This window comes from Mauremys mutica, chromosome 9 (assembly GCF_020497125.1).
Source record: "Mauremys mutica isolate MM-2020 ecotype Southern chromosome 9, ASM2049712v1, whole genome shotgun sequence".
NCBI lineage: Eukaryota > Metazoa > Chordata > Testudines > Geoemydidae > Mauremys > Mauremys mutica.
The window spans coordinates 98,151,968-98,176,519 of NC_059080.1; the positions used below are offsets into that span (position 1 = coordinate 98,151,968).

The 24,552-nt window shown below is 49.5% G+C and overlaps 1 protein-coding gene across 2 annotated transcripts; it reads left to right on the forward strand.

Moving 5' to 3' along the window:
- Positions 1-2,331: 2,331 nt before the first annotated feature.
- LOC123376966 (cytochrome P450 2J4-like) lies at positions 2,332-23,643 on the forward strand. 2 transcript variants are annotated; one of them, XM_045029275.1, is made up of 9 exons: positions 2,335-2,651; positions 4,186-4,348; positions 11,615-11,764; positions 13,348-13,508; positions 13,705-13,881; positions 16,105-16,246; positions 20,926-21,113; positions 22,463-22,604; positions 23,279-23,643. In XM_045029275.1, the coding sequence occupies exons 1-9, from the start codon at positions 2,481-2,483 to the stop codon at positions 23,455-23,457; spliced, it is 1,473 nt and encodes a 490-aa protein (XP_044885210.1). In that variant the 5' UTR covers positions 2,335-2,480; the 3' UTR covers positions 23,458-23,643. The 2 variants fall into 2 exon arrangements, with proteins under 2 accessions (XP_044885211.1, XP_044885210.1); XM_045029276.1 differs by lacking the exon at positions 20,926-21,113 and having other exon boundaries at positions 2,332-2,651; positions 16,178-16,246.
- Positions 23,644-24,552: the final 909 nt, after the last annotated feature.

The following is a 24,552-nucleotide window of genomic DNA, read 5'->3' on the forward strand; positions in this document are numbered from 1 at the left end:
ATAACCCCAATTATACATACAACTGATGGAGGCTAATTTAGCTACAAGAAGTCAGGAAAAAGATCTTGGCGTCATCGTGGATAGCTCTCTAAAGATGTCCACGCAGTGTGCAGAGGCAGTCAAAAAAGCAAACAGGATGTTAGGAATCATTAAAAAGGGGATAGAGAATAAGACTGAGAATATATTATTGCCCTTATATAAATCCATGGTACGCCCACATCTCGAATACTGTGTACAGATGTGGTCTCCTCACCTCAAAAAAGATATTCTAGCACTAGAAAAGGTTCAGAAAAGGGCAACTAAAATGATTAGGGGTTTAGAGAGGGTCCCATACGAGGAAAGATTAAAGAGGCTAGGACTCTTCAGCTTGGAAAAGAGAAGACTAAGGGGGGACATGATAGAGGTATATAAAATCATGAGTGATGTTGAGAAAGTGGATAAGGAAAAGTTATTTACTTATTCCCATAATACAAGAACTAGGGGTCACCAAATGAAATTAATAGGCAGCAGGTTTAAAACAAATAAAAGGAAGTTCTTCTTCACGCAGCACACAGTCAACTTGTAGAACTCCTTACTTGAGGAGGTTGTGAAGGCTAGGACTATAACAATGTTTAAAAGGGGACTGGATAAATTCATGGTGGCTAAGTCCATAAATGGCTATTAGCCACGTGGGTAAGAATGGTGTCCCTAGCCTCTGTTCGTCAGAGGATGGAGATGGATGGCAGGAGAGAGATCACTTGATCATTGCCTGTTAGGTTCACTCCCTCTGGGGCACCTGGCATTGGCCACTGTCGGTAGACAGATACTGGGCTAGATAGACCTTTGGTCTGACCCGGTACGGCTGTTCTTATGTTCTTATGTTCTGCCATTTCCAAGTTTCCTGTTACTGTTTCTCCCTCTTCACTGAGCAGTGGGCCTACTCTGTCCTTGGTCTTCCTTTTGCTTCTAATTTAGTAGAGGACCACTAGGCAACACTTTGAATAATAAAACCAAACTTTATTCAAAAAGAAAAATGATTAGTTAAGCCAGGGGTCCCCAATGTGGTGCCTGTGGGTGCCATGACACCCGCGGGGGCATCTAAATGCGCCCGCGTCCTGGCCGGCGGTGGAGCATCCACCGAAATGCTGCCGAATTTCTGCGGCATTTTGGCAGCGATGCCTCTCAATGATGTCGCTTGTCGGCGGCAAGCGGCGTCATCGAGAGACTTAGCTGCCGAAATGCCGCAGAAATTCGGCAGCATTTCGGCGGATGCTCCACCGCCGCCACGGTCCTTCATCTGGTGCCCACCAGACGAAAAGGTTGGGGACCACTGAGTTAAGCAAAGAGGCATGCAATTGCCACTTCCACCACACTCCAATTATACTTACACTCAAACATGAATCAATGGCTGAGCAGTCCACTCACAGCAGAGTGCAAAATAACCTTATAATCCTGGAACCCAACGGTCCCCTTTTGATGTTAATTGGAGCTCTCCCCAATTTAATAAAATGGCTCCTTTGATAATCCTGGATAAAACTAATTAACATTAAACTGCCTCTTGCCATAATTGTATTTTGCCACCTCCTCATTGGCTCTTTCTATTACACATTATTTAAATCAACAACTGCACCAATGTCCTTCCTATGCTATCAATACAGACAGCATTTAATGAAACATTGAAAATTCTGAAAATCACTCACTGAAAACCTTGCTTAAACAGTTACAACCAAAACGTAACAGCAACATCACCCAGGGTCATGTTCTTGCTAACTTCTGTTTTCTGCCGTACTGTCTCCAACTTATTGCTAACTTCTACTCACAGACTCAGTTTCCCATACGCTTAAGCTAATTTTAGGCCAAAGCCTAATTTCTACTTAGTATATTTTATAGGCTACAAGTGGCGGTAGGTCCGCCCCTATACACTCTTGTATTGGGGCACTAGGGTGTCTGGGGCGCAGGCGCGGACTCACGGACACGGCTGACAAAATCTCAGATCAAGAGGGCATGGGCATGCGGCTATCCTGATGTGGAGAACCCATAGGGGGACACATCTTGAAGAACTCAAGTTACTGTACAAGGTAAGTAACCTTTCTTTTCTGTGAGAGTTCTCCATTTGTGTGAATACCTTCCCAAGGGCTTTCTCCCAGCCCTTCGTCCAACTAGATAATTAACATTCAAACTGGGTTTTACCTTTAAATGTAACATTTATGCAGAGGAAGGCAGGCCGTCTCACTGGGAGCTTTAGAGGTTAAAGTCTGGTGGACAAGGTTTAGCTAGCAGAAAGATTGGCTTATTCTCCAGTACAAAGGTCTTATTAAATACACATGAGTCTTGCAATTCGCCACTTTGATGATAGGTATAAAAGCAGGGAATCACAGGGAGAAGGAGAGAGGTAGATAGAAGGGGATTAAAGCCTATTCAGGGAGATCTAGAACCTCAAAAAAGACAGGGAGAGTTCAGACCTGACCACACAGTGGACAGACAGACAGAGCAGCAGGGCGATGTTGGTGATCAGCGAGGTTTTAGTAGCTCTGCTCATCTCTCTCTTTGTTGTGCAATTTCTGAAACTGAAGTGGGCATGTAGCCGGCTTCCTCCTGGACCAACTCCCCTCCCCCTCATCGGCACCATATGGCAGATGGATTTCAAACGCCAGCACGAGATTCTCATTAAGGTATTGTGAATGTGTGTCCAAATATATCCAAGTAAATGATAAAATTAGCAAAATGCAGCAGCTGTAGAATAAAGCACGTCTGTGTGCTAAATAACATTTCATCTGGCTTGTGCATGGGGAAGTAAATGATGGCCACAAATCCCAATACCTGTTAGCGATGAAAGTTTGAATGTAGTGGCATTTGCTGAGCAGATTGAATGAGAACGAAGTATTCCTGACTCAGCAAAATGAATTGACTTGTTTAAAGGGGGTGGGGCTCAAACCCTGATAGGTCATGAGTGGGCTCCTAAATTTTTATGTAACTCCCTAGATAACGTGAGATGATATTCTGAGGTGCTGAGCTCCCTCAAGTCCCACTGAAGTCAATGGGATCTGCAGTTGTTAAATATGGATTTATTGAGACACCTCCTTGGAAAAGTTCAGCCTAAATCTATTCAGCTGTCGCCTGGTTTCCTTCAGTATTTCTTGCTACTGGTTGTATCCAGGTATTTGCTTGTATCCAGGTATTTGTTTGTGGGATGGCTATGCTCCTTCCCAGCCCATCGGCCCTTCCAGCTCAATTCTTCACTGAAGCCTTAATGCTCAGTAGGTGGCATCACATTCACTTCTATGATAAGAACCTGGGGGACACAATTTCATCAGGCAGAAGGAATAGCCCCATTGCAAGACAGAAAGATCTTTTTCAAACACCAATGACAAATGACCAGCTGCCTTAGGCAGAAATTTGCCCTTTATACAAGTTCTGGAGTGAATGTCCCTTTATAACATGCTGAGAAATCTCATTGCTTTAAAGGATTCAGAAAACAGGGGCAGGTGAGAGGAATGACTAGATGACCTCCTGAGGTCTCTTTCAGCCCTAATCTTCTAGGATTCTAATGGTGCGTGATGGGGAAATAGATTAATGGGGATGTTTCTGTGCACTGGGCTGTCTGTAATTTGCCAGTAGCTCTATAGGAGAAAATGAGACGCTTCAATGAGTTGAGAGGTAGGTCACTGCAAGGGGCACTTAGGAAGACTGAGATGCATGAGACTGCCCTGCATTATCGCATATAACTAACCCTGATAAACTGTGACTCCAAGGGACAATACTAAGTCTCCCAGGAATGTCAGTTACCACTTTCCTTCAGAGTGTTCTAGATGCAATGTTTACAGGGTATTAGAAGAGACACCACAGAATTGTCCCCTTAACTGGAAGGCACAAGCCGTTCTACTCCTGGGGACGTCTGTCCAATCATGAGGTGAAATTCACCTGTAGGTAACTCTATCCCATTCCGTACAAGACATTTAAACAGCATCCCCAAGACACAGCTGCTGAGACATCCTGTTGGATGAGAGCGTATTGTCTTATCTCATAGTCAGCTATGATGCTGTTCTGACATTAGCTCATCTTTCGCCATGGTTTGGGATTTCACTACAAATGTTTCTACAGCACCCTCCCACCCCACAGGAGAGCGTCCTGAGGTAAGCTGGGCGGTTGTTTCATTGTGTACAGTTTTTTTGGGTTGTGGTTTTCTAGCACTGACGGTTTCTCTAGTTGGCACAGATTTACGGGAACATCTTCACCTTGTGGATTGGACATATTCCTGTCATCATACTGAATGGATTCACAGCTGTGAAGGATAGCCTGACTGTCCACTCTGAAGACGTCTCTGGCCGGCCAGCAACCCCTTTTTTTCAGAAAATGGCCGGAGGAAAGGGTAACATTTTCTTTCCTTATAAACTATACAGAAAAAAATAAGTTCACATGATCCTTTAAGTGCGGCTGCTCATTGCTTCCATAATCATCTCCATTTGCAGCAGAATACTGCTGCAAATGGTTAAAATCACTACACGAGTGACTTTTCTGATACTAATCAATAAGGCAAACAACCACTGAATAGAACAGAGGAGCAAAATCCTGACTAAGAAATTTGTTTGAAGCATCAGCCAGGAATTTGAACGTCAGCTGGCATTACTCCAATTGTATATATGCTTTACACCCGGGGCGACCAACCTGAGCCTGAGAAGGAGCCAGAATTTACCAATGTACATTGCCAAAGGGACGCACTAATATGTAAGCAGCACCCCCATCAGCTCCCCCCCACCCCAACCTGCAGCGCCTCCTGCCCGCCGGCAGCCCCACCAATCAGTGCCTCCCGCCCGCCGCGATCAGCTGTTACGCGGTGTGCAGGAGGCTCTGGTGGGGAGGGGGGAAGAGCGAGGGCATGGCAGGCTTGGGGGAAGGGGTGGAGTGGGTGCAGGGCCTGGGGCAGAGCACGGGATTGAGCAGTGAGCACTCCCCAGCACATTGGGAAGTTAGCATCTATGGCTCCAGCCCCGGAGTCGGGCCTATGCATGGAGCTGCGTATTAACCTATGAAGAGCCGCATGCGGCTCCGGAGCCACAGGTTGGCCACCCCTGCTTTACCCAGTACTAGTTTTGTGATAGTCATCTAATGTGGTGGCTTTTTAACCTGGGCAGGATCTTCTCACCTGCTGGGCTTCAGGTCAGATCCCTGCACTGTCATTCAAACACAACCATCCTTGGCCTTTTATTAATGCCTTGCACTGCAGCAAATCTCACCCCACGGAATTCCCCTCTTCTCTAGAATCCCTGGTGTGGATTCCCAGCTGTAGAATTACATGGTTTTGGATCACAAATGATTTAGGAAAACTGCATCCTGAGTTTTTGAAGCCCCGCTTTCTATTTCTCTTATAAGAGCAACAAAACCCTCGACATCAGGGACTTTTGATTGTGAAGTTGTCACTATCCATGCCACATCTGTGGCCAGATAAAGGAGATCAGCTAGGAGTCACGTTCTTCTGCATTTACTTCTCCTGTTAGAAAATTTAGTTTAGATGTAACTGTTACTATGTGAAGGATTTTACTTCATATAAACAACAATTCTTCTTCGAGTGATTGCTCCTATGCATTCCAATTAGGTCTGCGCGCCGTGCGTGCACGGCTCTTCTGAACATTTTTACCCTAGCAACTCCGGCGGGCCGGCTGGGCGCCCCCTGGAGTGGCGCCGCTATAGCGCTGGATATATACCCCAGCCGGCCTGTCCGCTCCTCAGTTCCTTCTTACCGCCCGTGACGGCCAGTTGGAACAGTGGAGTGCTCCGTTCACCTCCACAACCCTAGTGTTTCTCCATCAGATAAGTGTATATAGTTGGTTAAGTTAGTTAAGTTAGTTAAATAGTTTAGTTAGTTAGTATAGTAAGGGGAATTAGGGGGGTTCGCCCCTCTTTTTCCACAACCGGTGCGGGCTCATGCCCAAGGCACCGGGGTTTAAGCCCTGTTCGGCTTGCCAGCGGCACATGCCCGTTGGGGACCCGCACAACTCCTGCCTGTGCTGCCTTGGGGAGGCCCATCGGCCAGACAAGTGCCCCATTTGTACAGCTTTTAAGCCGCAGACAAGAAAGGAGCGAGACTCTCGTTTAAAACAGCTCCTTATGGAATCGGCGCTTAGTCCTGCCGTGCCGACCCGAGCGGCGCCGAAGTCCTCCTCGGCGCGCAGCGCACCAGCAGTCCCGAGCCGGGCCGGCACCGAGACTGTCTGACCTCCACAGCCGGCACCGGCGTCCCGGTACCGTTCCCTTTCTCCGGCGAGGAAGCGGAAGACGGCGCAGACGGCCTCTAAGACCCCGGCACCAAGGCCGCTCACCCAGCCACCACCGGCACCAACTGGAGTGGTGCACAAGCCGTGCACGGTCCCGTCGACTCCGGCACCCCAAGAGCCGTTGAGTCTGGTACCTCCCTGCTCCCCGGTGCCAACCGCGGTCGAGCTGCGTCTCCCGTCGACGCCCGAGACCTTCTCGACGGCGAGAGAGCTCATCGAGCTCACAGAGGCACCAAGCCTCCGGCCCCCGGCACCGCCGGTGCGGGCTGTACAGTCAGCGGGCAAGCCGGCCATGATGAGGCCACCTTCCCCTGACAGGCGGGATAGACGGCGCTCCAGGTCCCGGTCCCGATCCCGGAGACGGTCGCCGTCACGCCGATCCAGGTCCCGGCACTGATCTCCATCTCGGTACCGTTCCCCTTCTCGGCACCAGTCGCAGTCCCAGTACCGCTCCACATCGCGGTACCGGTCGCACTCCCGGAAAAGATCCCGGTCCCGGTCACCCGACCGTCGGTACCGAAGGAGGTCCGGATCCCGGTACCGTTCCCGGCACTGCGACTCGCGAAGCCGCTCCCGCCGCCATCGATCGAGATCGCGGTCGACCTCCCGGCACCGACACGGTCGATGGTCCCGCTCTCGCTCCCGGCACCGAGATGACCGGCACCGATCCTCGGCACCGTCCACGGACAGACTGGTGGCATCGACGGCGCAGTCCTTGAGCGCCTCTGCCCCTCCGTGGCCTTCTCGCCAGCCCTCGGTCGCATCGCAGGCAGGCAGCGGCGGACATCCCCGCACCGACCCCCAAGACCAGAACCATGGACCACAGCAGTGGGGCTTTTGGGTCCCCTGGGCCTACCACGAGGCTCAAGGACTCCCCTTCCCTCCGCGACCCACGGGCTCCGAACGCAGGGTGCCGGAAGCCACAACCAGCAGACCTCCTCCATCACCGCCGGGTGAGGCACCACCGCCTTCTGTTACGCTAGAGCATCCCGTAGTCGAGATGGCTTCCCACCCCCTGGAAGAACCACCTCCAGAGGCCTTGGTCCAGGGTCTGTCCTCGTCCTCCTCGCCGGACGAGGGAGTTGCGGGGGCGTCTACGGCAGACCCCCCTCCAATTGACTTGCGGGCCCACCAGGACCTTCTTCGCCGGGTGGCGAAGGCTATTGACCTTCCCGTGGCGGAGGTCGCTGAGGATGACGACCCAGTGACCAATGTGATAGGAGCGGAGGCCCCGCTGCGGGTGGCCCTCCCCTTTATCCGCACCATTCAAAAGAACGCCACTACCATCTGGCAGTCACCGGCGTCCGTCCCTCCCACCGCTCGCAGAGTCGAACGCAAGTACTCGGTTCCTCCCACCGGGTACGAGTACCTCTATACGCACCCCACTCCGGACTCCCTCGTGGTGTAGTCCATCAATGACCGGGAGAGACATGGGCAGCCAGCTCCGGCGCCTAAATCTAAGGATGCTCGGCGCATGGATCTGTTGGGCCGGAAGGTCTATTCAGCGGGTGGTCTCCAGCTCCGGATTGCCAACCAGATGGCTCTCCTCGCTCGCTACACATATGACATCTTGGTGTCCCTCTCCAAGTTCTCGGAGCTGATCCCAACAGCCTCCTGACAGGAGTTCTCGGCCCTCCTTGAGGAGGGCAGGAAAGCCTCCCGGTTCTCCATCCAGGCCGCTCTGGACTCCGCTGACTCAGGAGCCAGAACTCTGGCCTCGGGGATGACCATGAGGCGCATCTCCTGGCTGCAGTCCTCCACCTTGCCGCCCGAGGTGCAGTACACCCTGCAAGACCTCCCCTTCGACACTCAGGGTCTCTCTTCGGAGAAAACGGACTCACGAATTCAGACCCTCAAAGATGGCCGAATCGCCATTCGCACCCTGGGTATGCACACACCGGCTACCCAGCGGAGGTCGTTCCGACAGCAGCCATACCGACCATTTACCCAGACCCAGTCACGGCCTTATAACAGCCGCAGAGCCAACCTAAACCGCAGTAGACCTTCGGGCAACAGGCGTAATCAGGCCCAGGCGCCTTCCAAGGCCCCTCAAGGGCCTCAACAGGCGTTTTGATGGGATGCCCGAGGACGGCCCATCAGACTCTTTGCCGGATCCTTCCCCATTATTTTGCAACCGCCTTTCCCACTTCCTCCCGGCGTGGTTCCGAATAACAACGGACAGCTGGGTCCTTCATACGATCCAGTATGGTTACCACCTGCAGTTTGTTTTGCCCCCTCCCTCCCACCCACCTTCCCCGTCCCTCTTCAGGGACCCCTCTCACGAGCAATTCCTCTTACAAGAGGTCGAGACTCTGTTGAGCTTGGGTGCCATAGAGGAGGTACCGCACAACATGCGGGGCAGGGGATTTTATTCCCGATATTTTCTCATCCCCAAAGCGAAGGGAGGTCTACGACCTATACTAGACCTCTGGGAGCTCAACAGGTACCTGCTCAAGCTCAAGTTTCGCATGGTAACCCTGGGGACCATCATTCCCTCCTTGGATCCGGGAGACTGGTTTGCCGCCCTCGATATGAAGGACGCGTACTTCCATATCGCGATTTACCCTCCCCATCGACGCTACCTGCGGTTCGTGGTCAACAACGCGCACTACCAGTTTGCGGTACTACCCTTCGGCCTTTCCACCGCGCTGAGGGTCTTCACCAAGTGCATGGCAGTGGTGGCTGCAGCCCTCCGCCGTCGTCGCATACACGTCTACCCGTATCTCCACGACTGGCTGGTTCGCGGGCCATCCCGGCAGCTGGTAGCAGATCAAATGGCCGAGATCTTGGCCCGGTTTCGGTACCTGGGCCTTCTCATCAATGCCGAGAAGTCCACTTGAACTCCACCCTTTGTGATGGAGTTAATCGGAGCGGTCCTGGACTCCGGTTTGGCCAGGGCCTGCCTTCCTCGACCTCGGCACCAGACAATGGTCTCCATCATCCGGGACCTATACGCTTTTCCCACGGCAACGGTTCGGTCCTGCCTACGCCTCCTGGGCCATATGGCGTCCTGCACGTTCGTGACCACGCACGCGCAGCTGCGCCTTCGCCCATTTCAAACTTGTCTGGCGTCGGTGTACCGTCCGCGACCCCCTGGGCATGGTAGTCACGGTCACGAAGCCAATCCTCGGTTCGCTCCGCTGGTGGCTGGACCCAGAGGTCGTGTGTGCAGGAGTCCCGTTCCGCCCTCCTCGCCTGTCCGTCACCCTGACCATGGATGCCTCGGCATTGGGATGGGGGGCTCACCTGGGCGACCTACACACCCAGGGTCTCTGGTCGCCCCGAGAGCTCTCCCTCCATATCAATGCCAGGGAGCTGCAAGCGATCCGCTTGGCGTGTCAAACCTTCCGCGCCCATCTTCAAGGCCGCTCCGTGGCGGTGTTCACGGACAGCATGACGGCAATGTTCTATGTCAACAAGCAGGGCGGGGCCCGCTCCTCCCTGCTTTGTACGGAAGCGATGCTCCTGTGGGACTTCTGCGTAACCCACTCGATTCACCTGGCAGTGTCCTTTCTTCCAGGAGTGCAGAACACGCTGGCAGACCATCTCAGCAGGTCGTTCCTCTCCCACGAGTGGTCCCTTCGTCCAGATGTGGTGCACACACTTTTCCAAAGGTGGGGGTTTCCCCAGATAGACCTGTTTGCCTCCAAGGAGAACAGGAAGTGCCACCAGTTCTGTTCTTACCAGGGTCACTCCCCAGGCTCCCTGTCGGACGCATTCCTCTACTCCTGGACGGATCGCCTCCTCTACGCCTTCCCTCCGTTCCCGCTCATACATCAGGTGCTACTCAAGCTTCGGAGGGACAGGGCCCACCTCATCCTCGTCGCTCCGGCCTGGCCACGGCAGCACTGGTACACTTTGCTGCTCGAGCTCTCCGTTCGGGATCCCATTCCCCTTCCGTTATTGCCGGACCTCATCACGCAGGACTTCGGCAGACTCCGCCATCCAGACCTACAGTCCCTCCATCTTACAGCTTGGTACCTACGTGGTTGACCCACGCGGAGTGTGACTGTTCGGCGGCGGTGCAACACGTCCTGATGGAAAGCAGGAAGCCTTCCACGCGCTCAACCTACCTCTCAAAATGGAAGCGTTTCGCACTCTGGTGTGATCAGAGAGGCCATAATCCCTTCCTGGTCCCTATTCCTACGGTCCTGGACTACCTCTGGTCCCTTAAGGAGCAAGGACTCGCGGTCTCCTCCTTGAAAGTACACCTGGCAGCCGTGTCCGCCTTTCGTCCATCCACAGGAGGTCGGTCCATCTTCTCCAACCAGATGGTTTCCCGCTTCCTTAAGGGCCGGGACCGCTTGTACCCGCCGATACGACGTCCTACCCCGGCCTGGGATTTAAACCTGGTTCTGGCCAAGCTTATGGGAGCACCCTTCGAGCCCTTGGCCACGTGCTCTCTGCTCTGCCTCTCGTGGAAAACGGCCTTCCTCGTCGCTATAACGTCGGCAAGAAGAGTTTCCGAGCTCCGTGCCCTAACGGTCGGTCCACCATATACTGTCTTCCACGGAGACAAGGTGCAGCTTTGACCACACCCGGCCTTCTTCCCGAAGCCGCACGCCTCACCTCGTGAGCAACAGCTTCACACCCTCGACGTCCGCAGGGCCCTCGCCTTTTATATCGAGCGGACGAAGCCCTTCCGGCGTTCGCCCCAGCTGTTCGTAGCAGTTGCTCATCGCATGAAGGGCGAGCCGGTCTCCTCTCAAAGGATTTCCTCCTGGGTGACGGCATGTATCTGGACATGCTACGAGCTTGCTCGCGTGCCAGCATGCCGCCTCACCGCTCACTCCACGAGAGCGCAAGCCTCGTCTGCCGCCTTCCTGGCCCATGTTCCTATCCAGGACATCTGTAGAGCGGCCACCTGGTCTTCTGTCCACACCTTCGCTTCCCACTACGCGTTGGTGCAGCAATCCAGAGACGATGCAGCCTTTGGCTCAGCAGTCTTACACTCTGCCACGTCTCACTCTGACCCCACCGCTTAGGTAAGGCTTGGGAATCACCTAACTGGAATGCATAGGAGCAATCACTCGAAGAAGGAAAGACGGTTACTCACCGTAGTAACTGTTGTTCTTCGAGATGTGTTGCTCCTATCCATTCCAGACCCGCCCTCCTTCCCCACTGTCGGAGTAGCCGGCAAGAAGGAATTGAGGAGCGGACGGGCCGGCTGGGGTATATATACAGCGCTATAGCGGCGCCACTCCAGGGGGCGCCCAGCCAGCCCGCCGGAGTTGCTAGGGTAAAAATGTTCCGAAGAGCCGTGCACGCGCGGCGCGCACACCTGACTGGAATGGATAGGAGCAACGCATCTCGAAGAACAACAGTTACTACGGTGAGTAACCGTCTTTTCTCAATGGTCTCAGGTATTATTTTCACAAGTGGTCACACCTGGAAGCAGCAGAGACGCTTTGGGCTGATGACCCTGCGGAACCTGGGACTGGGCAAGAAAGGCCTGGAGCACCGAATCCAAGAGGAGGCTCGTCAGCTGCTCGAGTACTTTATGAATGAGAGAGGTACAGCACGGCCAGCATAGCTGGGTCTTTTCACTTCCAGAAGCATGTCTCTGTCATGCCAGCAAGAGGAGAGAATTCCAGGCCCCAGATGGCTAGATATGGGCGGAGTTAACACCAGTGCTTTACGTGATCACAAGTGTTAAGGGTAGCCCGGTTAGTCAGTATCAGCAAAAACAACGAGGAGTCCTTGTGGCACCTTAGAGACTAACACATTTATTTGGGCATAAGCTTTTGCGAGCTAAAACCCACTTCATCAGATGCATGGAGTGAAAAATACAGTAAGCAGTTAAATAACGTAGGGCCAAGAACCAATCCCTGTTGTACCCCACTAGAAAAATACACGCTCAATGATTATTCCCCATTTACTGTTACATTTTGAGACCTATCAGTTAGCCACTTTTATATCTGTTTAATGTGTGCTGTGTTCATTTTGTATCGTTCCTATTTTTTAACCAAACTGTCAGGCAATACCACGTCAACACTAATTCCTTTATCAAACTACACTTGTGATCTCATCAGAAAAAGATATCAAGTTAATTTGACAGGATCTGTTTTCCATAAACCTGTGTTGATTGACATTAATATATTAGTCTCCTTTAATTCTTTAGTAATCAGGTCCTGTATTAGCGGCTCTCTTTTCTTGCCTGACATCTATGGGTTCAATGTCAGAGTACCAGACATATAATTGCCTGCCTTTTAACATATTGGTACAACATTAGCATTCTCCCAGGCTTTTGGAACTTCCCGAGTGTTCCAAGTGTGGTTGAAAATCAACATTAATGGTCCGGCGAGCTCCTCAGACAGCTCTTTTAGAAGTCTTAGAAGCAGATTATCAAGATCTTCTGACTTAAAAATGTCTGACTTTCATAGCTGCTACTTAACATCCTCCTGAGTTACTGTTGGAATGGAAAGTGTTTCATTATCATGTATGACTAGATCTTCTGTTTTTTCCCTAAATATAGAACAGAAATATTAGCTGAATACTTCTGCCTTTTCTGCATTATTATTGACAATCCTACCATTCCCATCTAGTAATGCATCAGTACCATGAAGAGTGCATTTCAGTAATCTATCCTAGAAGTGATCAACACCTGGATAACTGCAGTGAGGGCGGACTATGACTGGGCACGGCCACAGGCTCCTTACTAGATTTACAACAGATGAAAACAAAAAAAAGCAGCATTCAAACACAGCAGGTGGTCCAGGAGCTCCCCCAAACCTGAGCACTTTTCTAGCAAAAGTTGGCCAAACCTTTTCTATCAGGCATCATTACCACCGACTGGTCTGGGTTTAGAGGCAGACAGCTCGGGGCAGTCTTTGAAAATCAGGCAACAGTTAGTTTGGTGTCTAAATATGGAGTTAGGAACCTGCTTATATCAAATCAGTTTTGGGCAATGAGTCCATTGAGAGTGCTTGATGCCCTCCCCCCGCCAGTACCACAGAATCAAAACCATTCAAAATGAGAACGCCCTGCTGCCCTCACTCTCCCTCTTCAGTGGCCTGTTCAGGATTCATCTCTCAGTAGCAGGAGGGAGGAGCAGTGTTGGGAACGTTAATGTGAATTCTGATCACTATTTTTGCAGGAGATCCCCTGGATCCTTCTTTCCCCATCGTCCATTCAGTCTCAAACGTGATTGCGGCGGTGGTGTTTGGACATCGCTTTTCCATTGAGGACAAAGATTTCCACCAGCTGATTGAAAACAATAATTACTTGACCAAACAAGGGAGCAGCATCAGCGAGCTCGTGAGTACATATGAGCGCTTCTCGTTATTTTATCTGTATCCAAAGCAAGGATTGCCCCCAAATGACAAAAGTTTTACCGACAAAAAGTGCCAGTATGGACAGTGGCTTTCTTCCACCAATAAAGCTACTGCTTCTTGTTGGGGGTGGGTTTATTTTGTTGGCGGGAGAGCACATCTCACGTTTGCCTCTCTCACAGCTGTATGATATTTTCTCCTGGCTCATGGATCATCTCCCAGGCACTCACCAGAAGATATTCCATTGCCATGAGTTTCTCCGGTCTTTTGCAAGGAAGGAGGTCAGAAGCCACCAAGAGCGTGGGTCACCAGACGAACCACAAGATTTCATTGATTTCTACCTGGCTCAGATAGACAAAGTAAGCGTCTGTGCTGTATATTACTACCGTGCTTTGGGGGCTTCACTGCTGTCTTCTGGTATAAACATAAACTTCCCCAGGAGAAGATGAAAAAGAACCCTCTGAAATGCTTCATGTGTTTTACGGTTCTAATCTCCTCACACAGAAGTCATGGGGTGTTTTGTCATTGACTTCAATGAGAGTAGGATCAAGTTCTTTGATTTTATAGACAATCTGTGAAGAAATTATTATTTTTTTAAATTTCCAAGACCCTCCTATTATATGAATGTCGATTTAGAAATGATGACCAAAACAAATTGCCATGGAGACTAGGGTGATATCAAAGTAATGACAAAAAGGCAAACAGAGGTGGTAAGGAGATTTTAAAAGATGGAAAAGAGCAATTACTGTCCAGTAAGTATAATTTAAACCCTTAATAATATCATGGAATTAATAGTAAGGAGAAAAATATGCTGTAGTGATTGCTCAGAGACATCAGTACTGTGAGTAGTAAATAGAATGGGGATTTGAAATATACATTGTACTAGACAAATGTCATTGTTCTTTCTGAATGAGTCACAAAACTGTTGGATTCAAGGAACGCATTGGATCTAATATTTGATACGATTGATAAAGGGCCCCATGAACTTTTATTTGAAAATGAAACTGTTGTTGGCTACAACAACACTGCACATGGAAATGATGTCTAGCAGGATTAGAAATAGGCACTAGCACATGGAGAAAAAACTGTCGGAAAAACCCTAAACAAGTTTAGTTTTGTACTTCCTTACAGAAGTGAAAAACGGCAAAAAGTCCTGTGCCACCTTATAGACTAACAGACATATTGGAGTCTGACGAAGTGGGTATTCACCCACGAAAGCTCATGCTCCAATACATCTGTTAGTCTATAAGGTGCCACAGGACTCTCTGCTGCTTTTACAGATCCAGACTAACACGGCTCCCCCTCTGATACTCTACTGAAGTGAGCGAATAATTGATACTGTTTGGTTCAGGGGCCAAACCAAAAACTCTGGAAAAAAAATCCATTCAGGCTGAAAAAGAAATGGAAACCTGAAAGAAAAATTATTTTGGGGTTGAATTAAACATTTGATTCAACAGAAAATGGGTTTATTTTTCAGTTTTCCATTTAGTTTTGGGATGTTTTGAACCCTTTAAAATTAATGTAACTAGTTTTCAAAACAAAAAGTCAAAATATTTAGACCATCTTTCATTTTCTTGTCTTTTTTTTTTCTTTTTCCTTTTTCCTTCTTTGGCTGAAACTATTAACCAAATTCGACCTGAATTCACAAATCGTTTTGGTGCCCAAAAAGATGCATTTGTCAGCAAAATTACTATGTGGAAAAACATTTTTTTTTTTTGGCCAGATCTACTTTTTTATTATTACCTCAGCACTCAGGAGGCCTCACTATCTATCCCAACTTGGGACCATTTTCTAATTGATCAGTGTGTCAGGACTCAAATAGAATGTCTCCCTCTGGGAAGCACTGACAATCACGTCCAACCATGCCCCCACTTCCTCCTCCCTCCCTTTTACCACCCAAGAAAGTCATAGGTTCAACTCGCTGGTCAGAGCACAAATATCCCCCAGCACTTCACGAACTTCATGAGCGTCCCTGAATTAAAGTCAAGTAGAGGAGATGCTGCATTTGTCTTGTTGAGCACTAACAAGTTCCGAATTTGAACAATGTTAACTGCAAAATAACTAGACAAATCCTGGCACTATGAGATTCTGCCAACAGATGCAAATGACCCAACGAAACCACCCAGGACTGTCTATCACACAGAACAGTTCAGATGAGCAGGATTTTGCAGCTTGTATGGTGGACGCAAAGGAACTTTTCTTCACCTCTTGCTACAGTCATGCTGTCAGATTTCAAAGCTCTTCATGCTGTATTTGGTCCAGTTGGGAGGGAGACTTCAGCTGCTGGTGCTCTAGCTTCCCACCCACTTTGTTCTTAACAGGTCCTCTGAATATTGCACTAACACTGGGTCCAATCTTAAACCGGAAGCAAAGCTTGAGTGTCAGGACATTGTATGTGGAAACGATGAAGGAGCATGGAGGGATGGAATCCTCATCTTTTAAAAATGCAGAATTTTTTTGTTTTGCAAAGTTATATATATTGCACATTGCTGGGCATTAAAACAGTACAGAGTGACACTCGTTATTACCCAGATTGTCCTACCTTTGCACCTTAACCTCAAACCTCTGATTATCACCTGCAGAGCAAAGCTGACCCTCATTCGACCTTTGATGAAGACAACCTGGTCCAGACTATTTTTGAACTTTTCTTCGCAGGCACAGAAACCACAGCTACCACCATGCGCTGGGCAGTGCTTAATATGGTGGCTTACCCAGACATCCAAGGTAAGGGGATTGAGGAAGGTACATGCACCATAGATAAGATCATGCAATATGTAGAAAGTAACCACTTTTGCACAGTTTTGTTAGGTGATTGTAAGTCTAAAACTGGCAGTTGGTGGCTGCAGCTCCAAGATGGATCCCTGATATAAAAGCAGATGCCTGGACTGAGCTTTGAGTCAGGTGTCTTTGATTTCTGACCCCCGGTCACTGCCCCTTGCGTCTTAGAGATATGGGGTTTTTCCACAGTTTGTGTCTGGTTCTCAAGCCAAGCGTTATCACCTTTCTGCAAGATACTGTTGCTTGATTCAGATAAACTCAGACGTCCAAATAAATCATAAAGTCCCAACGCACCCAAACAAACTTCACACACTCAGGGTTTCTTCTTCCCAGCGGTTCCCTGAGTCACAAGTATCTAAAAAATTTGCAGATGATACTAAACTACTCAAGATAGTTAAGACCAAAGCAGATTGTGAAGAACTTCAAAAAGATCTCACAAAACTAAGTGATTGGGCAACAAAATGGCAAATGAAATTTAATGTGGATAAATGTAAAGTAATGCACATTGGAAAAAATAACCCCAACTATACATACAACATGATGGGGGCTAATTTAGCTACAACGAGTGAGGAAAAAGATCTTGGAGTTATCGTGGATAGTTCTCTGAAGATGTCCACGCAGTGTGCAGAGGCGGTCAAAAAAGCAAACAGGATGTTAGGAATCATTAAAAAGGGGATAGAGAATAAGACTGAGAATATATTATTGCCCTTATATAAATCCATGGTACGCCCACATCTCGAATACTGTGTACAGATGTGGTCTCCTCACCTCAAAAAAGATATTCTAGCACTAGAAAAGGTTCAGAAAAGAGCAACTAAAATGATTAGGGGTTTAGAGAGGGTCCCATATGAGGAAAGATTAAAGAGGCTAGGACTCTTCAGTTTGGAAAAGAGAAGACTAAGGGGGGACATGATAGAGGTATATAAAATCATGAGTGATGTTGAGAAAGTGGATAAGGAAAAGTTATTTACTTATTCCCATAATACAAGAACTAGGGGTCACCAAATGAAATTAATAGGCAGCAGGTTTAAAACAAATAAAAGGAAGTTCTTCTTCACGCAGCGCACAGTCAACTTGTGGAACTCCTTACCTGAGGAGGTTGTGAAGGCTAGGACTATAACAATGTTTAAAAGGGGACTGGATAAATTCATGGTGGCTAAGTCCATAAATGGCTATTAGCCAGGATGGGTAAGAATGGTGTCCCTAGCCTCTGTTCGTCAGAGGATGGAGATGGATGGCAGGAGAGAGATCACTTGATCATTGCCTGTTGGGTTCACTCCCTCAGGGGCACCTGGCATTGGCCACTGTCGGTAGACAGATACTGGGCTAGATGGACCTTTGGTCTGACCCAGTACGGCCTTTCTTATGTTCTTATTTTTCCCTCCTTGGGTTCCTTCTCCAGTCATCTGACTCTATACTCAGGTTCTCTCAAGGTCCTTTAACGAGACAGTCAGTAATCATTGCACCCTCTCTCTCTTATGAAGAAGGGAGGTACCTATATATGCTGCCTCCTTCCCAGCATGCCTTGCAACACAGTCTCTAACTCTCAGGTGTCCTTCTGGGCCACAAGTCGTGTGTTAGTACTGCCAGGAACAGGGTAATGCTGGTGTAACTTTAGCGTCCTCGTGGCCAAGATGGAGTCTGCTCTGCAGGCAGCTCTGGCCAAGAGACAGCGCGCGCAGGAATGCAGCAGGAGAAATCCCTTCCACTCCAGGGGCACCTGTTCCAAACCCCCCAGAGTGAACACACACACCCACAGGCAAAGTACAATGGACATAACAAAGGGAGATATTTATTTACAGAGGGCTGGGAGGAGAAAAACAACAAGGGGAAATATAGGGGGAGCAGTAAAACAGGGCTGCATTCAAACCAAGGCCCCACGGCCCCAGCGGGAGCACAGTCTGGAGGGGCAGACACTGAGCAATGTGTCTGCGCACAGAGTTCAGGAGGCCTGGGCAAAGTTCCAGTCCAGTGGTGAGTCTTGGGGGCTCCTGGTCGTCTTCGGCGCCAGTGAACTCTCCCCAGCAAACCCCTCCGGTGCCTCTCCTGCCGCTCTCTGCAAAGCCCCACAGAGCGACCCCCTCCCCACTTAACTATCTAGCAGCCTCCCTCCTTATTCCCAGTGCAGAGTCACAAGCCCCAGTACTCACAGCCCCAGGCAGCTCCGGGCAGCCGTGATCCTGGGTCCAGCTCCGGCCTGTCCTCCTCGGGTGATTCCCCCCGGCACAGGGCTCCCCCTGGCTCCTGTCCTGGGCTGTCCACGATCGGGCCTGACCTCCTCAGGCTTCCGGCAGGTTCTCTCTGCTTCCTACTCCAGGGCCAGCCCTGCTGCTTCCCCTCTCTCTCCCTCCAGCTCCAGCCCTGCCCCCTGGAGTTTCCCTCCTTTTTCTTACTCTCCCCCTCCCGCTTGGGAAAAAGATTTAAAGGGGCCATGCTCTCTAGACCCCAAAGGGGTTACACTGGCGTGGAGGCGTCCTTTAGAGGAACATGCTATTGTAGTCATAGTCCTCAGTGAGGAACGTGCCCCGGCCAGGGAAGTGCTTTCAGAGTTGCTAGCTGGTAAAGTTGTCTTTGTGATTGCGCAAATGCAGGACTTTCAATTCACTAAATGCTGTCGTCCCCTACAGCAGATGGTGCTTCCCGAGTGTCTCTCTCAATTAGTGCGGCTCAGTCTCTTCCATCTTCACTTCTAGGCAGAGGTCACGCGTGGGTGGGGGGATGCCGGGTCACATGCCCGCTCTGTCAGATTCGCTGCTTGACTTGTACTGAGCATGCTCAGTAACTAACACTGCTGAAGCCGGCTGCCCTCACTCCTTCCTCCCCCCCACTATTGGCAGGCCCAGGTCATCTCTGCCTCCAGGATGGAAAACCAACTGCATTTCATACACACGGTTATGCTGGAGGGTGTTGGTAGCTGCCAGCCAGGGTAGCTTTGATCTATGGGCAATCACAGACCTTGCTGAGGCTGCTGGGTGTGCCAGCTGCCCTTCCGTTTGGCTAACTGAAAGAAGCACATTAAGCTCCTTTATGGAGTCAGATAGTGGAAACCAGACAAGTCACTGCCCAAAGCACTGGTCACATGGCAGGACGGAGCAAGAATTAATTTTGGGAGAATAAGAGGGGATTCCTGGGAACTGATTGAAAACGTGGAGGTTGGTGCATTGATTGGCTTGTGGCTGTGGGCATTTGTCAGAAGCAGAAAGCAGGGAGGAAAGCCAGGAGAAATCGGAGAGCAGTGGTGAAAGCACGGCCTGGAGGGGATGCAAAGGAAGAGTACAAAGTGCTGGCAGGGAAGGCAAACTTGGAAATTATGAGCAAGGGAAACTGCCTGTGATTTGATCCTACAGTGTTCAGGGAAACAGGACTCCGTGTACGTGCTTTGCAAATCCACAGGATTGCACCCAAGAAATGCCGTATTTGCATAATCGAGTTCTCCTCCTAATGGAAAGGACCAGCGAAGCCCTGCACACTGGCTATCTGCTCAAGCCAAGGGGCGATGCTGTGAAGCCCTCTCCTCTTTCATTTATAAACAGGAACATCTTACGGATGCATTGGCCAAAAGGGGGGCCTTGAATCCTCTGGCTGCCACTCTAAATCCCAGCTACAGCTTTCCCAGCTATCGCTTTCATCTCGCAAGGATGCTTTTTTATTTGCTGACCTCTGTGAATGTCACTCACTGCACTCTGCTAACACTAGAGGGCTCCTGTTTCCAGCTAAGATAACGTCTTGATTGCTCTACACACTTTGAACTCCTGCTCTGCTAAGCTGCACTTCAGCTGATTCCACCTCAGATAAAACTCTGTTGTTCTCTCAGGACCTGAAATAAACTGTATTGGGCAGGTCCTGGGCATGGCATAGAAACAGGAGTCTAACCTTGTGAACCGAAGCTAGAGAAAACTTTCCCTAGGGAGCAGCCTGGTTCCTGGCTGCCTCCGAAGCAGACACCATCGAATGGGACTGGAAGGGACCTCACGGTCATCTAGTCCAGTCTGCTGCACAGTGCACTCATGGCCATGAGTGGTTACTTGGGGTGCTGCCCCCACCATCAGTCTTCCCATCCGAGAGAAGAAAGGGAAAAGCTCCTCACCAGGGCGGAATTTGGTCAGGACACTGAGTTTCAGCCGTCTGTTGTCTGGGTCTCTGTGGAATGTGCTGATAAGCTCTTCCAGGTACTGAGATGCAGCAGTTACTTGCTACGCTTGTCCTGCTGGCAGGGCTTTACCCTCTCACTGACGTTAACCCCGCAATAAAGGAGAGATTCAAATCAGATTCCAGCAGGGAAAAGAAAAGGCTCCAGGATTAGGGTGACCAGATGTCCTGATATTAGGGTGACCAGACAGCAAGTGTGAAAAATCGGGACCGGGGTGAGGGGTAATAGGTGCCTAGATAAGAAAAAGCCTCCCAAATCAGGACTGTCCCCATAAAATTGGGACATCTGGTCACCCTACCTGATATTATTGGGACCATCCAAATATCAGGGGCTTTGTCTTATATAGGCAACTGTACCCACCCCCCACCCTGGAAAAAAAAGTGTCCCGATTTTTCACGCTTGCTGTCTGGCCACCCTATCCAGGATACACACACGCGCACAGTCCAAGATGTGTGTCCTTAATGTTTCCCTTCAGAGAGAGTCCAGAAGGAGCTGGATGCTGTGCTGGGTCCCTCCCAATTAATCTGCTACGAGGATCGGAAGAACCTGCCCTACAGCTATGCCGTGATCCATGAGATCCAGCGCCACAGCAGCATCATTGCAGTGGGAATTCCCAGAGAATGTGTAAAAGACACAGTGCTGCAGGGCTTTCCCGTTGAGAAGGTACAGAGCCAGTCTCTATCTTCATAGCCCCTCCTTCCCTCAGAGGGCCAATGTACCAGGAATCCAACACATATCCAGTCTCTTTTGCTCTGCAGCTCCTTCACTTTCTTCCAACACCTAAATAATACAGCTGATGGATGAGGCCACTGGGAAATATCCCCAATTCTCGGGAATTCCTTAAACATTACAGAATCGGCAAAGAGCTCGGGGCCACCCCTCTTGAAGCCTGCTGTGCTCTGGCTCTTCTCAGGTGCCAGTATGTCCCTTAGGGGCCTTGGCAACAGTACACTCTGGGCAGAGCCAAGAACAGGGGAAGCTCAAAGGTGATTTCAAGCCCCCTTTAGTTCCCCCTCCTACATCCTACCTGGTGTGTTTCTTGGCCAGAAAGAAGGCTGGGACCTTGTATCTCTTCTCCATTTTAAATCTCACACTGAATGGCCTCGTTTTTCAAATTCTGTTCTCAGTCCATTGAACTCTTGTCAGTATCTTGCCGTTTTAACATCAGAAAAATAGAACGTTGTCAATTTAAAGCAATTGTTTAAAAATGCTAAACATTCCTCTTTTTGCTTCCATTGAGGAGTCAATATTAAAGCAGGGAGGATTCTGGGTATAAGACTTTTGCACTGGGCTCTTTGTTGCTGGTGTTTCTCGCAACGTGACCGCTGTCATCAGATGCAGAAGGACAAATAGAAATGTATTGTTGTCATGGAGTTTGGGGGAAACAAGGCCTTGCACCCCCGGCTTCCTGAGATTCACCAGGACTCTCAGCCAGCCAGTAAAAGACAGGGACACAGTCTGAGACAGGTCTTGCAGGTACAGACAACAGGATCCCCTCAGTCAGATCCATCTTGGGGGGCCCCTGGGAGGCCAGAGCCCCATCTGGGCTCCCCTTCATTTTCCCAGCCAGTTCCAAACTGAAAACTTTCCAGCCCCTCCTCTCCCTTTGTCTCTTTCCCCGGCCAAGAGGTCACCTGATCTTTGTTCTCCAACACCTTCAGTTGGCACCTTTACAGAGGAGGGGCCCAGGCCATCAGTTGCCAGAAGACAGAGTATCAGCCATTCTCTGTGCAGAGAGCATCACACTGGCCCCTTAGGGCTCTGCAACAATCACACCCCCCTAGACACTCGAGAAATGCGTAGGGGAAACTGAGGCACCCACACAGCACTCAGAGAAAACATTAAGAACATTCCCATTTCGTCACAACTGTCCAGCGCACTCTGAATTTATTCCTGAGGATGTAGGGTTTGCTCTAGGTGACCTTCCATGCAAGGTAATAAATGAAAACAGTCTGTCCTTACCCACCTCTCTGACGGAAAGACACCGAACTGAGTCAAATTTTCCCTTGCAGGGCACCATTATTCTCCCAAACTTAATCTCTGCCTTGCTTGACCCAGAACACTGGGAGACACCTCGACAGTTCAACCCAAATCACTTCCTGGATCAGGATGGAAATTTTGTGAACAAAGAAGCTTTCTTAGCATTCTCAGCAGGTAAGAGCACTGACAGGAAAAGCTTCTTAGCGGGTTCGATTGTGAGGGGTGAATTAATGGATTAGCAGTGGAACCTTGTTGACCTTCTGACCTTGTAATTTACACACAAACTAGCAGTCTCACCCCATTTCTCAGCAAAGACTGAATTACAGAATGCTGGATGGACCATTGATATGACCTAATATGGCCGTTTTTATGTTCTTATTAATACTAAAATGAAAATTGTCAGAACAAAGGAAGGTATATTTTGTGATGGATTTTAATTGTTCAGTTACTAATTTGCAGAAATAACTATTATTCATTGGATCTCCCAATCGTTAATACTAATTAGTATAATTCTATTGCATTTAGAAATCAGAAGGCAATAAATATGATCCTCAATGGTACAATAACAGTTATGTGGAAAATGACCTTATCTCCTGTTCCTACATGGTTACTCAACAGCTGTTTCAGTTTCAGAGGACAGAATATATTGTGCCACATGTGCACAGACCTATCCTCAAATCTTGATAACTTCTTAAGTACTAATGACTTCACTTTAAACAGATGGTATTTTTCTTCCACCAGTGAGAAGTAGGATTTTGCCAGCTTTGAGCTTTGACCAGATTGGACACTTCATATTTCCAAATGAAACCCCCGCCCCCAAATCAATCACTGTCCCTTTGTTCTTGCAGGGCACCGTGTGTGTTTGGGGGAGCAGCTGGCAAGGACTGAGCTCTTCATCTTCTTCACCAACCTGCTGCGGGCGTTCACCTTCAGGCTGCCGGAGGGAGTGAAGGAAATCAACACCGAGTCCATGCTGGGGGGTTTCTTGCAGCCTCATCCCTATAAGATCTGTGCTGTTCCTCGCTAGGCTGCAGCCCCCGCAAAGCGCGGGAGGAGCCATTAGGCAGGCACTCGTGCCTTTGTGAATTTCCGCCTTGTACCTCTTCCCCTCTTTCTACTCCCAGCTTTGAGATGGTGTCAGCTCAGGCCAGTGGAGTCAATTTCTCGATCTGTTAGACCTTGGGAAATTAAAGTGCAAGACATTGCCACTTCATTATTGGTCTGTGCCCAGGCTTTCTCCTTAATACATTGCAGAGAGAGAAAATGTAAAACAAGGAATTACAGAGTCAGGCTTTAGTTGGGTGGACCAGGGATGTGTTCGATGTGTTGCACTGAAGCTGGAGTTGCGGCAGCAGCAGAGAGAGAGGAGGGGAAAGGAGGAACATGGTACCTGTCTGTTACCAGGTTTAGCTTTATTTAGCAAGTTCTTATCCACAGCTCTAACCTCTGCCCCAGGCTGTGACGTCTGATCTGCGGCCCTGTTTGTGTCTTATGCAATGAACACACACAACTGAGAGTCATCTCCGAACTGGTAACGCTGCCACCGAATACCTTTGCCTCTCGCCACTGTTCGTTGTGTGCATGGGATCTAATGAAGGGCAGATTGTCGCTTATTGGCACTGCAAGCAGTTTTCCATGAATGCTCCTTTGAATTTTTCATGAATCTGCTTTAGCTGGTTTGGCACCTTTTGGTGGTTGCTTTTCACAGATGATGTAGTGAATAAGCTGACTGGCAAGAATGACAAAGCAGGATAGTTTTCGATAAGTGTTGCAGAGTATCCACTGAGAGTGAATTTCACATTCATAATCACAGGTATTGGCACCGCAAACCTGATCCTAAAAGTTAACCCTTATTGAATCAGTGATCCGAGACATACCATGTACCCTATTGTCTCCTGAAGTCAGGCAGGACTCTAGTGCTGCTGGGTGTGTTCCCTCGTACTCTCGCCAGGGCAAGAAGCCTCCTGGGAGTCAGCGCTTCCTGGGTCTGACCTCAGAGCATTCAGCACCCTTGTTCGCACTGTGAGCTTCCTGCAGTGAGCCCGCCCAAAGGGGCCACGCAGCCCAGCTTCGCAGTCAGCAGTGACTCCCAGCCAGCCTTGGAAAACAAGGGTTTATTAGT

What these genes read in the sequence shown, in the direction of transcription:
- LOC123376966 (XM_045029275.1), top strand. Translation starts at nt 2,481, where the DNA reads ATGTTGGTGATCAGCGAGGTTTTAGTAGCTCTGCTCATCTCTCTCTTT. An exon ending in GAAAATGGCCGGAGGAAAGG is followed by an intron (nt 4,349 to 11,614) that starts GTAACATTTTCT and finishes CAATGGTCTCAG; the next exon opens with GTATTATTTTCACAAGTGGT. An exon ending in AGGGCTTTCCCGTTGAGAAG is followed by an intron (nt 21,114 to 22,462) that starts GTACAGAGCCAG and finishes TTTCCCTTGCAG; the next exon opens with GGCACCATTATTCTCCCAAA.